At 40.6% G+C, this 12,347-nt stretch overlaps 1 protein-coding gene across 2 annotated transcripts; it reads left to right on the top strand.

Moving 5' to 3' along the window:
- Positions 1-1,922: 1,922 nt before the first annotated feature.
- Positions 1,923-12,134, top strand: tgfb1a (transforming growth factor, beta 1a). 2 transcript variants are annotated; one of them, XM_068317485.1, is made up of 7 exons: positions 1,923-3,947; positions 4,460-4,504; positions 7,880-8,158; positions 8,612-8,861; positions 9,249-9,399; positions 10,617-10,727; positions 10,827-12,134. In XM_068317485.1, exons 1-7 carry the CDS (start codon positions 3,617-3,619, stop codon positions 10,872-10,874), a joined length of 1,215 nt encoding a protein of 404 aa, XP_068173586.1. In that variant the 5' UTR covers positions 1,923-3,616; the 3' UTR covers positions 10,875-12,134. The 2 variants fall into 2 exon arrangements, with proteins under 2 accessions (XP_068173586.1, XP_068173587.1); XM_068317486.1 differs by lacking the exon at positions 4,460-4,504 and having other exon boundaries at positions 1,925-3,947.
- The last annotated feature ends 213 nt before the right edge of the window (positions 12,135-12,347 follow it).

Below are 12,347 nucleotides of genomic sequence, written 5' to 3'. Positions count from 1 at the left end.
GAATTCCTACTTTATTGGGATTGTGTAATTCAGCATTTTTTTAAAAATTAATTTTGTATTACTACTTTACTTGAGTAAAGTATCTCAGTGCTCCTTCCACCCCTGATTATTATTAAATGGAACAGCAGCATGCCTTGAACCATGTTCCACAGCAACACTCATTCCAATGCTCAGCGCCATAACATGAACAGATCAATAATATATTTCTGTTTCACATATTATGTGGATCTAAATCCAGTAGGTGGACACTATGGCATCATGTTACACTTCCACAGATATTAGGTGTTATATCATCTGTGATGTGGTAGAATGATTACCAGACTGTTCTCACTGTGGACTGTAAGTATTGTTCCCTCTCTGCCTCCTCTGGCTCAGAGATTTTGATGTTTGCCAAAGTTCTATTACATCTTTTTCAGAATCACAGGGAGCGTTCAGGGACTGATGGGAATGCAGACCATGTTGCACTCTTGTGTGTACAGACACCGTGGCGTGCTGGCATCGAGGCCATGTGGTGAAGGGTATGAAATGCCCCATGGCAGACTGGGAAGACATGTGGGTTTTACTGAATGAGTGGGAAAAGAAATGAGAGGCCAATGGAGAGCAGATCAACTTCTGATTTCCAATCAGGCTTTATGTTCATATCAAGAACAGTAATATTGCTTATTTTATTTGATCCTTTGTTTGACTGGGACCTTCAGATACTTTAATTTTATGTTGGTATACAGACAGTTAACCCTTCATCGAGCATGTGATCCGTTGTGTCATTTGATTTTCTACAATATTGAAACTTTTTAGCAAATGTTACAAAAAGAAATAAAGTTTTATGTCCTCCAATGACACTCTAAGGCTGAGGTTTTGAATTTCACCATATTTCAAAGGAAAAAAAGGTTCATCATCTCTGACAAAAATGTAACTGCTAATGCGAAGACAATGGGAATGCACGGAGGAATACTTCCGTGCCATTTTCATGTTTATATTTTTGTTATTTTGCTTCTTACCTGCTTCGCACATGACAGAAAGATTACAATGCATAAAAGAAATGATAGACCATTCCTTACCACCTGGTGGCAGTACACATCTAGGCTCACACAGCTCAAGACAAGTTTGAGTAATACTTGTTGACAAATGATTACACCCAGTTTGTTCTCTCATCCTTCTTTAAGTACCTCTCATTTTATTAATAGGATACATAGGGGTTGACAATGTGAGATAAATTGCCAATGGTATTTTTGTGAGGATCAGTATGTTCTGTTATTGTGGGTATTTTAGGGGACTATTACCTTGTGTTTCCCCATTTTAAATGTTTTCTTTTTATTGTCAGTGTTTCATCAATGGCTGATTCCTCAAAACTTTTCCAGTAAATGAGATCATCGCAGGAAACACAAAGAAGAAAGATTTTTAAAAACCCAAATGCGAAAAAGGTAATTTACTATTTTATTTCCTTGTTGACTCATCCTTCAGAGAGATTTAAACCATCCCTGGACTGTTTAGGTCTTCTCTTCCTTTTGAAAATAAACAATACAGCTTCTAAATAACACCCAGACCCTTCACATAGTTAAGCCCTGTTTGCTCTCCATCCCTTGAAAGTCACTGTTCTACTTTCAAACACGGTGTCACAGTGTTGTTGTTGTTTTTTTCCACCTTAACAGCCAACACATAAATGTATGTCTGTGTTGCGGGACAGTAGTGCCATGAAAGGCTTGCTGACATGTCAGTCATCATTTTTTCAGAGGCACACAAGCTGGGGAGTGTGAGAGTCTCTACAGTCAGTTATTCAGTGTGTTCAGCTCCTGGCTTCCTGAATTGGACACAGGGTAGGCAGTACAGCTCTGTTAAACAGCAGATGTTTTACACTGTGGCCGTTACCCTCATTTCCTGGGCGGAGAGCTGCTGCTCTATTAGACGAGTAACAGGAACCAGAAAAAAAAGACGAGTTTGAGGGTGAACGAGAGAGATAGAGGCAGAACGAGTGAGTGCAAGAGGAAAGTTAGTTGAGCTCAGAGCTCCCACAAATCACTTTGTCACCAGCAAGCTCTGACAAGCACCAGGAGAGAGCGCACATAGGGAGAAAGGGAGAGACAGGGAGTTTAACAGAGGTGCAAATAGAGAGTCGTGTCAGAGGAGACTCAATAGGGAAGGTGTGAAGGAGCTGCAGAGGGTATAAATGAGGTGATACCGATGGATGGGTAGAGAGAGCAGAGGACAAAGACAAAACTACGACCTCATACCCAAATCAGCGTTACGCTAAGAGGGACTGTTACTTGTGCTACTGCTGTCATCACTGCTGCTGTGTCCGGATGGTACACTTATTTTAAGAGGTGTGTCAAACTTCACATTTTATTACAGGGAGATAGTGTTTGATTGACAGGAGGTGACTTCTGCTGATCTTCTGACGGCACCCTTATTTTGAGCTGTTTTCATCCCAAAATTTATATACAGAGACCGCATATGTATTATATTACTGTGTTTGAGAATGAATAAATGTTTCAAGTGACTGTTCAGTGTGTGAGTTAGGATTGAGCCTGTTGTGTTGAAACTGATTTCTTTTGAACTGCAGTTGTACACAGATCACATGCTGTTAAAAAAAGGGTAGTCAGAGAGGAGAGCAATGCAACTTTATTAGATGTTTCTCTGTAGGAATATTTCCTCATGGCTTGACTGCATGTTTCATATTTTTGTGACCTATATAAAAAGTTAGATTTTTAGATACTACGCCAGTCTTTCTTTCCATGCACTGTGAATTAACAGTGGGCTGATTAAAAACCCCAGAGATTTATCGGGGCTGTAAAGGAAGCCAGAGGTCATCTGATTAAAATACAGAAGAGAGAAATAGGAACGCCATTTTCTTTCCACTAAAAAATCCGTTTTTAACGTTGTTACTTTTTCATCCATAGAGATATTTAGAAGAGCTCTATTTGATATATTCATTCAATGTCCAGTACAGTAGTTCTGAATGACGTGAACAGACCTTATGTGACAAGAACAGGAAGCACGCTCATTTCTGTTTTTGATGTTATATAGCTCCCTTCACACTGCCTGGACAGCAATACACACTGAGCTGACACATGGAGATAAAACCAGCACGTGCGCTTTGAATAGGACAGGATTCAATATAATATTGCAGGTGGAAACTTGAAGTCACATCAATCACCAGCTGATCCGTGAATGCAGAACCATCTTTGTTAAGTACTGTATCTGAATATCAGTAGATTATTTTGATGGGTGCTGTAAAACGCTCTGGTAGCATTTGACAGCTCCGCTTCAGCGTCTTGGGTGTCATTGTGTTACCTGTGAGGCTGTGAGTCAGAAGCCAGCTCATCACTTGATGCCTGTCTGTCCACTGGGATTCTCTACACTCGCTTTTCTGCAAGAAGGCGTACATGTTAAATGGTTTTCACAGCAGCAGTGACAACGGTGACACTACTAGCCCTGAAATTCCAAAACTCTCCACACTGCTTTAATTGTTCAGCTGTGTGTAAACACCTTGCATCACTCACACCTCTCTACAGAGTGATTCACTTTTCCCTAAGCAACCCCCAGTCAGAGGCGAGCAGTTTGAAGAAGGGTGAGAGAGGGTTTCCCAAGAAGTGAGATTGCGAGCAGTCAGATTGGCACCATGGAGCTGGCATTCTTGACTCTCATGGTTGTATACATGATGGGAAGAGTAAGTGGCATGTCTACGTGTAAAACGCTGGACTTGGAGATGGTGAAGAAAAAAAGAATTGAGGCCATCAGGAGTCAGATCCTCAGCAAACTGCGCTTGTCAAAGGAGCCTGAGGCGGAGCAGGCTGGAGACGAGGAGGTGATCCCCACCCCCCTGTTGTCCCTCTACAACAGCACCAAGGAGATGCTGACGGAGCAGCAGGCTGAAGTCCAGACACTCATCTCCACAGAGCAGGAGGAGGAAGAGTATTTCTCCAAAGTACTGCACAAGTTCAACATGACCAGTAAGTATTAAATAACTCACAGTGACAACATGTAATGTGCAAACATGGAAAACCATTTTCAGGAGTGGAGCCAGTTGTTGAAAGCTTAATATGATTGTAATTTGTACTCCTACAATTATTTACTGGCACTTGAGAGACATTGCACAAGACACACAAGACACACGCACACACACACACACACACATGCAAGCACAGATCTTTGAGATGTTCTGTCCATTTTGAAAAATACTCGTTCTTCCTTACTAACAAATGCTAAAGAAAATGAAATTCAACAGGTGTCCTTTGGCTCCTACAGCATATAAATTTCAGTTTATTGTGCAAAACCAGTATTTTACTCTGTCATTTTGTTGGCCCACCACAAATGAGTACAAATAAACCTTAAAGCACTCCCTGGGATAGATAAAATTGGCAGCTACATCCCAAATTAACCAGAATTTTCCTGATAGCTGGTGTCTTTTCCAATCTCACTATAAATTCTCTCAACATGTGTATTCTCTCTGATCTTCATCCAGCATCTTCAGGCAGCTTGACGGGTTCAGAGAGCACAGGCGTTACAAGTTAGTGGGACCGAGTGTTGCATCTGGTCTGATGCTCTGTGTTGCTTTTGTGGTATCCATGGCATTTTTACTGCTTTATTAGGGCTGTTTGTTTGGCTAGCCTGCATAGGCTGTTGAGCCAACACCCTGGTTGTAATTGTGCAATGGCTCCAAACTGTTATGATAAACACGTTTTTTTTTAAATATGTTTCTTTGCTTCATTGTTCCCTGCATGCCTATACTCCTCTCCCTATCAGGTAGGTATCCTCACTATCCCTCCTTTATCCACCACTTCAAAAGACAGATTTGAGTGGATGGTCCATGCTTGGGAGTGTGCAGAACAAAGAGAACAAAGGAGCATTAAAATTAAAAGGCAAGATTTCAATCTGGTTAGATGCAAAACAAAGAGCACGAAGAAAAATGGAAAATTAGATGAGAGAAGACATGAAATGCACTCCCTCACCCTCACCCGGTCTCATTCATTTTCTCTTTTTCTCTCCCACTCTCCCTGTCCCTCAGGGATTGGGGGTTTCCTGTAACATGAGCATTAGGTTCCCTTGTCTTGATCCTGCCACTTGTTCTCCATCACATCTCTTTCTCTTTTACTCTGACCATTTTTATTTCCATCTCTCTGTCCATAATTACCTATCTCTCTCACATTCTGCCTCTCTCTTATTTGCTCTCTCCTCTTTTGCTGGGTTTCCTGAGCTTATTATCAGTGTGTTTGCAGCATGTTTGTGATAGGGCAGCTTGGCAGGAAGGAAGGCAGGCTGATGGCCACTGCGATCTTGAGTGACTCAGGTCCGGTGCAAGTGGTGCCCGTGGGGATCAGGAGTTTCCTACCTCTGAATGCAAAAGAACATCCATACACTGTCTTAACCCCCCCATACAGCAGCTGACCTCCTCCCCAAAGGAGTAAAGACCAACCATATGAGTGTATGTCTGCAGGCCTTGCAGAAATAGTTATTAAGAAAAAGACACATGTGGGTATGAAATATAATTTAGCATCTTCTCCTTTCTGAGTAAATACTTTGAACATTTCTGTTTTGTTCCATTTTGGTTCTTTCTTTCTAGAAGATAAGAACTTTCCTGCTACCCTAAAACAGCCAAAAGGGATGCATATTTGTGTGTACAACATTTTAGAACCTAATAGTTGTAGTCACCATTATAGTAATTATGTGGTGGATTAGGCTAAATTCCTTCAGCCATTTAGCACACAGCCATTCCTCGGAGCGTACACAAATGTATCTCTCCTGTGGGACATGGTGTCGGTCCAAATGTCACTCCTCTTGTTCACAGAGACAGCTTTTTACTCCTTGGGAAACAAGCCATTTTGTGCCATTTGGGAGTGAAATTAACTCAGTCCTGCAAAGTAATTGTAAGATCTGAGGATACATGAATCTGCTATCAGGGAGCGCAGCAGTTAAGGGGGTTGCGCAGTATGTGTAAAACAGGCAAGGTAGGGAAACAAGACATTGATGAGTGGGCTGTGAGAGGGTGGAGCTGAGCGTATGAAGGAGGCAAGTATTTAGACTGTTGCTGGAATCTGGTTCCTGGTACTGGTAATTACAGAGCTGTCTCCTTACCTGTCACAACAGCTGTCCCCGGCTTACCTGCAGATAGGCCCTGGTTCAACGCACAAATCCCCCCCACACCCACGTTAGTGCACAGATAGAGTGCTCACTTTACCCCATGTGGAAGAGTGGAGGCTCTCAGGCTTAATAAACTTATCTCTGTTTATTCTAACTATCAGGAGATGATTTTCTGAGCTTGGTGTTGCATGGTACGGTGGTGCTGTCCACGTACCGTACTCTATTCCGGCACTCAAAGCCTTTCCATTCATGAACTTACGACTAAACCCCTGGTTCTGCTCTTAGTGGAGCCAGTAAAATGTCATCACATTTCCTTTTACACTTCACTTCAGCTCTTTTCGGTTTCAGTTTGGCTCCACTGAATGGGCTGAAACGGCACATCCAGAGCAGCACAGTTGCTGATACTATTGACAGTAAAGGCCAAGCTATAGAAGCTCCTACTACACCCTGGATTGACTTTGCTTCTCCAGTATGTGAGGGTAGGTTTTAGCTGTTGTCAAAGAGTAATTCCAGGATTTGAGGGCACGGAATCCTGGCTTTGGCAGGCTGAGGCAGAGAAGAAGGTTTGGGCCTAGGCCAGACCTGGCCTCCATTGATACACATCTCCAATTCCACTGCACCCCCGCTCCCACACTTCCTCCCCTCACAAGTGTGTTATGTTCATGAGAGCATTCTTAACTTTGCTGTGTTCTTTGAATGAACCCTCTCACATCCTCCCTCTCTGTACCCTCTCTCACTCTCTAACTACATGGTTTCGCTCTCGATCATGTGCCGTCCTATTCCTATCTTTGCACGTCTCAGTCCGAGCTAATCCGTTTTAATGTAGCTCCTCTAGATTTATGATGTTTAAAACCCCCAGTAGCTTGGTTCTGTTTTTTGTCAGGCTCTGCAAGGGAATGTTCCTGCAGTCATGATACGGGCAGGGGAATGGATAAAAGTTACATATATATAGGCAAGGATACAGTAAGAAAACAAAAACCTCTCTATGGTCAACTTTACAGCAGCTGGAAAAGATTAATGTTTGGCTGCAGTTAATATCATTGAGCAACACTGTAATTTTAGCTATTTCATTTTATTAATGTGCATGCAGGAAAACATTTACGACAGAACATTATGTGTGGTTTAATTATGAAAAACAAGTAATAAATATGCCAGTATTGCATTTTATAGTACTTTACAATTATGCTTGTACCAAGTGTACGCCTATAATAATTACTTAAATATTAAATGCTACTGGTGTTTTATTTTAAATGCTGTAAAGCAGAACAGAGCAAGCTTCTACAGTTAAATATTTCCCCAAAAATCTCAACTTAGAACTTCTCAACTTAAAAAAACATTTGGTCTTGTAGAGGATAGTTAATGCAGTTCAGTAAACAGTAATAATGGAAGAAGGGGAAGAGGAAGAAAAAGAAGAAGTACATAGATGTACACAGTAAGCACGTAGAAGTACACAGTACATACACACAACAAAATGACATTTTATAATGGATAATTACAGTCCACGAACTATTAAAAACACACCGAAAGACAGAGTCCTCACACAATATTCATAACATCCTGAATGTGGTCAGTAATTACATTTTTTATAAAATAAAAGAATTAAAAAAAAATACAGTCCTAAATACAGTCTTTAAGGTTGGCTCACACATGCCTGTTTTCCATTTGCATTCCATTTCTAACAATCTTTATAAAAGGCATATTGTGCCTTGATACATCCACAAATATGCCATATGTTTCTTGTCTGAACCTGCATGTGGTTATATTAAATCTCATAATAGGTATTTGCCTGTTTTAAATCACACAGGTAAAAATAACACAGCTGGAAACCCCAAAAGCATCCCAATGTTCTTCAACATCTCTGATATACGGTCCAGTGTGGGGGATTACAGCCTTCTGACCAGTGCAGAGTTACGGATGCTCATCAAGCAAACCTCCATACTTTCTGAGCAGCGGGTGGAGCTGTATTGGGGTCTGGGGACGTCAGCCCGCTATCTTACATCCCGCTTCATCACCAACCATTCGAAGAACAAATGGCTGTCCTTTGACGTCACAAAGACCCTACAGAACTGGCTGAAAGGGGACGGTGAGATAAATCAAGCTCTATATGCGTTTAGTGCTCACATGTTCTCTGTACAGGGATGAGCTGGAACATCAGCGTGTCAGAACACCGTTTCCGTGTTCAGAGAGGCTTAAAGTGAAGGCAGGTTTAATTTTTGGATTGATTGGGATCAATAGAATTTGCTATTATTATTGTTTATTAATAAACCACTTACATAACAGCCCCATAAATGAGCTTCAGATCAATGTTTGAATGCAAGAGGAGCAGCAGACAGTTCAAAACACAGTTTGTCCATAATAAAGACTAATTTTTATAGTACTCTGCTCAACCCTTCTCTGCACGTTTGTTTATTTTCAGTCCTTGTGCAATCTTATTATATTATTTATTTATCTATGAGGGTTATTAATCTTATAATAACCCTCATAGATAAAATAAACAGTTCTGCATTGCTCATTGTCTTATATGTCTGTTTTCCAGATGATGAGCAGGGTTTTGAACTTCGGCTGTTCTGTGAATGCAGCCAAAGCACTAACGATGCCGCAAGTGCAAATCCTAGTTTTGGCTTTTCCATCTCTGGAATCACAAGTAATCGGGGCGACATAGGAACGTTGCAACAGTTTACGCAGCAACCACCGTACATTCTGACGATGTCCATCCCTCAGAATGTCAGCAGCCACCTCACGTCACGCAAAAAACGCTCCACAGAGATGAAGGACACGTGTACAGCGTAAGCAACCCTACATGTAACATAGCTCTTTTGCATTTTATTTTGTTGACCTTTTTAAAAACGTACTTGACAAGATAAGTCACTGGTCGCTTCAAAAAGACTAACAGACAAAAATATTTCCAGGATATTTTAGCTTCCTGTCTGTGGTTTGTCGTTGTTGATGATAGTAGGTTTTACTTTACAATCATTCTGATATTCTCTCAACTGAAACCAAAAGAAAAACAAATATGGGCAGCTCCACCATCTCATCCAAATACAGTCATTTCTAGTTACTAGATGGTGAGGGCTACAGGGCCAGAATTGTGTTTCCAAATGCACAGAAAAAAACAACTGATCCTAGGACGTATTCACTAATTCACAGATGCTTCCCTGTTTTCTCCTGCACAGGCAGACGGAGACTTGTTGTGTGAGGAGTTTGTACATTGACTTCAGAAAAGATCTCGGTTGGAAGTGGATACATAAGCCAACAGGGTACCACGCCAACTACTGCATGGGGTCCTGCACCTACATCTGGAATGCTGAAAACAAGTATTCTCAGGTATAGCGCAACACTGTGCCTTAATGTGGATTAATGAGGAACAGCTGAGACTTGAGGGTGTAGAGAGAAACTTTTCTCTTCCTCTGGTTATTGAAAGACTGAATGATTGACACCGCAGCTTGTGATGAGACTTTAAATTAGTGCTTAAATGAGCAGTTGTGATATCTGATTAATCATTCGACTCATCTGCATGAGCAACTCAGCACTCACATGGTTTTACATGACATTTTAGATTTCTCTGCTGTTTGGACAATAAAAAACACATTTCACATCCCCACACAAACTACTGTTTAGTAATAATTTCTTTCAGGCCTAATTGAAATGGTTTGAACTGAAACCAAAACTGCAGCCACACTGAGGTTATGGTTTGTCGTTCCATTACTTTGTTCTAAACCAAAATATCAAATAACTGTTTATGAACGCAGTGCCTATAGAACTACTGGAATTCCTTTTAGCCTCATCTGTTTTCCGCTAGATCAAGTCTGAAGAAGAAGCACCAGTGTGGTGGAAACTTCAAGCCTCTAGCCTCAGTCCTCAGTTTGATCATTTTCTCATACTAGAATTACTCATCTTGAAGTTCACATTCAGAATTTGAAGTACTCTATAGCTAGCGTGAAAACATTTATACTAAACAACAGACATGCGCACACTGATAGTATGTCATGGTATTTAAACTGAAACGGATACAGTGCCCGCGATTAATTTTGCTCTGGGGGATGGCAAACACGTGGGCAGCTATTCACATGCAGATGGTGAACAGCTGACGATCTGCGTTATTGTTGTCATCTCCCCTGTCTGGTGCTTTGGGTGTGAATGCAAAAGCCACATGGATTCCAACCTAACCATTCTCATTCATATTGCAAAGCTGTGAAGCAGTTATGTATTGGATTTGACCACATCTGAGACTGACTGACTGTGTGTGAAGTGAGTGAATTTCAGTGATGAGTCAGTCCTGGAAAATTTTTTAATTTGTGCCACATTTAGAGCTGAATGTCTTCAGCCTGGTAAAGTGAACATAGCCCTAGTCTACTCAGTTGAAGTAAGAGATCATGTGTTAGATAACAATATTTTAATGATAAAGTCTACACTAAAAAAGCGGGGACTTTTCATAGATTTTAATTGAAGCACTCGAGAAAGAAAGATTAAAGCACTCTGATCGGTGATTCTATTCTGATTTGCATTCTCTCTGTTTTCCATTTCTCTAATATATTTGTCAGATTTTGGCCTTGTATAAGCATCACAACCCAGGAGCCTCTGCCCAGCCCTGCTGTGTTCCCCAGTCCCTGGAGCCACTGCCAATCCTGTACTACGTGGGCAGGCAACACAAGGTATCCATGCCACAGTGCACCTCTCCTTCAGATGACATGTTTACACAAAATGTTATTTTTCAGACGACTCATTACATTACTGTTAATTTTCACTTTCAGGTGGAACAGCTGTCTAATATGATTGTGAAGTCCTGCAAGTGTAGCTAAACATACATTATGGCCCACTGCTCTGCCTCCTCTCAAACCTACAGAGATGAAAGAAGTATTTCAGACCATAGAGGGGAGCATTTACTGAGAAAAAGAAGACGACATGAATAATGTGGACAACGGATCATCAGGATCGCTTTGGTTGGCCTTTCCCTCCGCAACGTTGGTCATTATTTGTGTGCACATCAAAGCATGGACTTTTCTACATTGATATCCGTGATCATATTTTCTATTTCTATGTGTATATATTTTTCCTTTGCAAAAATAAAGCTATCTTTCTTGAAATTAATTTAATTTATTTGTTGGAAGGGCAGATCTTTCAAGGAGTGAAAGCTGATATGTATGTGCAAAAGTGCTTGAGGTTGACATGGAAAGGGATTAAAATCATTTTAAAGGTGCATAGAGAATTTCAAAGGACTCAAGGACCAAAATGTCCAAGACTGAGCACTTCACAGAAATCCATGGAGCTTTGCAATTGTAGAAGGTGTTTGAAAGACAGTGGTTGTTGGGGTTTTCCTGGAAAATAATACCCTGGTGTGTTTGGATTGATTTACACTGTGACGGATGAGTCGATCACAGGGACAGTCCAACCTGGGGAAACCAAGTCTGACAAAGGGACTGGAGTCGCATGCTAAACAAGAAAGCTTTCATGGGACATGTCCATGAGTTTTACTTTGTTTATTTTTTAACCTATGAGATTTTTTAATGCAAGGCTTTTTATCACTATGTTTGTGTTCATAATTACATGTCAGCTTGTTCACATGAAAACTCCTGTGCTGTCAAAGCCGTGAGTAATGCCAGTGGTTGTGATGAGAGCGATGACACCATGTTTTTCTCCATCTCTGGATTTACAGTTTGTTGTCTTTAGATGTCGATGGTCAGAGAACGTGGTTGTGGGGTTGGTTTGGAAGACATGCAGACTTATTACACACATTTGCTGTTTTTTTTCCTGTTTTTAAATCACCATAGTAAATTGCCTTTTACTTTAGGCCAAGTTTCTACTTCCATCTGAAGTGCGATGCTCTTTGCATAACTTACATAACAACAATAAATTGAGCTCCCATGATATGTTTAATAAACGAAACAAACTTTTTCTTTTTAATTTACCATATTTTTTTTACAGTGCACTAACCATTTCAGTTTGGAAGTTCTGGATATTTAAAATAGTTGAACTGAACGTTGATGTTAAATTATCACTTCATAGCGGAGTATATTTGTGAATAAAATAAAATGACATGCAATGTATTTCCTTTTCAGAGACCTATGTTGTTTAGGTGTGTTTTTTTTCCCACTTGTCGGTGCATGCATGAGAACATTTTAGAAAATGAGCACAGACTGAAACATGTGGATATGAATACCATCACTGTTTTGACATGCAGAATAATGTTAAAACAAAAACATAACAGATGGTTTTTTATCACTGTTATACATGTTTAGTTCTGGGACATTTATGATTGAAATAACTTAAACTCC

Source organism: Antennarius striatus, chromosome 6, assembly GCF_040054535.1.
Source record: "Antennarius striatus isolate MH-2024 chromosome 6, ASM4005453v1, whole genome shotgun sequence".
NCBI classification, from domain to species: domain Eukaryota; kingdom Metazoa; phylum Chordata; class Actinopteri; order Lophiiformes; family Antennariidae; genus Antennarius; species Antennarius striatus.
Note: the sequence above shows the minus strand (reverse complement) of the source record. Positions and strands in the feature narration are given on the sequence as shown.

Coding starts and splice junctions, on each gene's coding strand:
- tgfb1a (XM_068317485.1), top strand. CDS start 3,617: ATGGAGCTGGCATTCTTGACTCTCATGGTTGTATACATGATGGGAAGA. Junction 8,862..9,248: donor ATGAAGGACACGTGTACAGC/GTAAGCAACCCT, acceptor TCTCCTGCACAG/GCAGACGGAGACTTGTTGTG. Junction 9,400..10,616: donor CTGAAAACAAGTATTCTCAG/GTATAGCGCAAC, acceptor TATATTTGTCAG/ATTTTGGCCTTGTATAAGCA.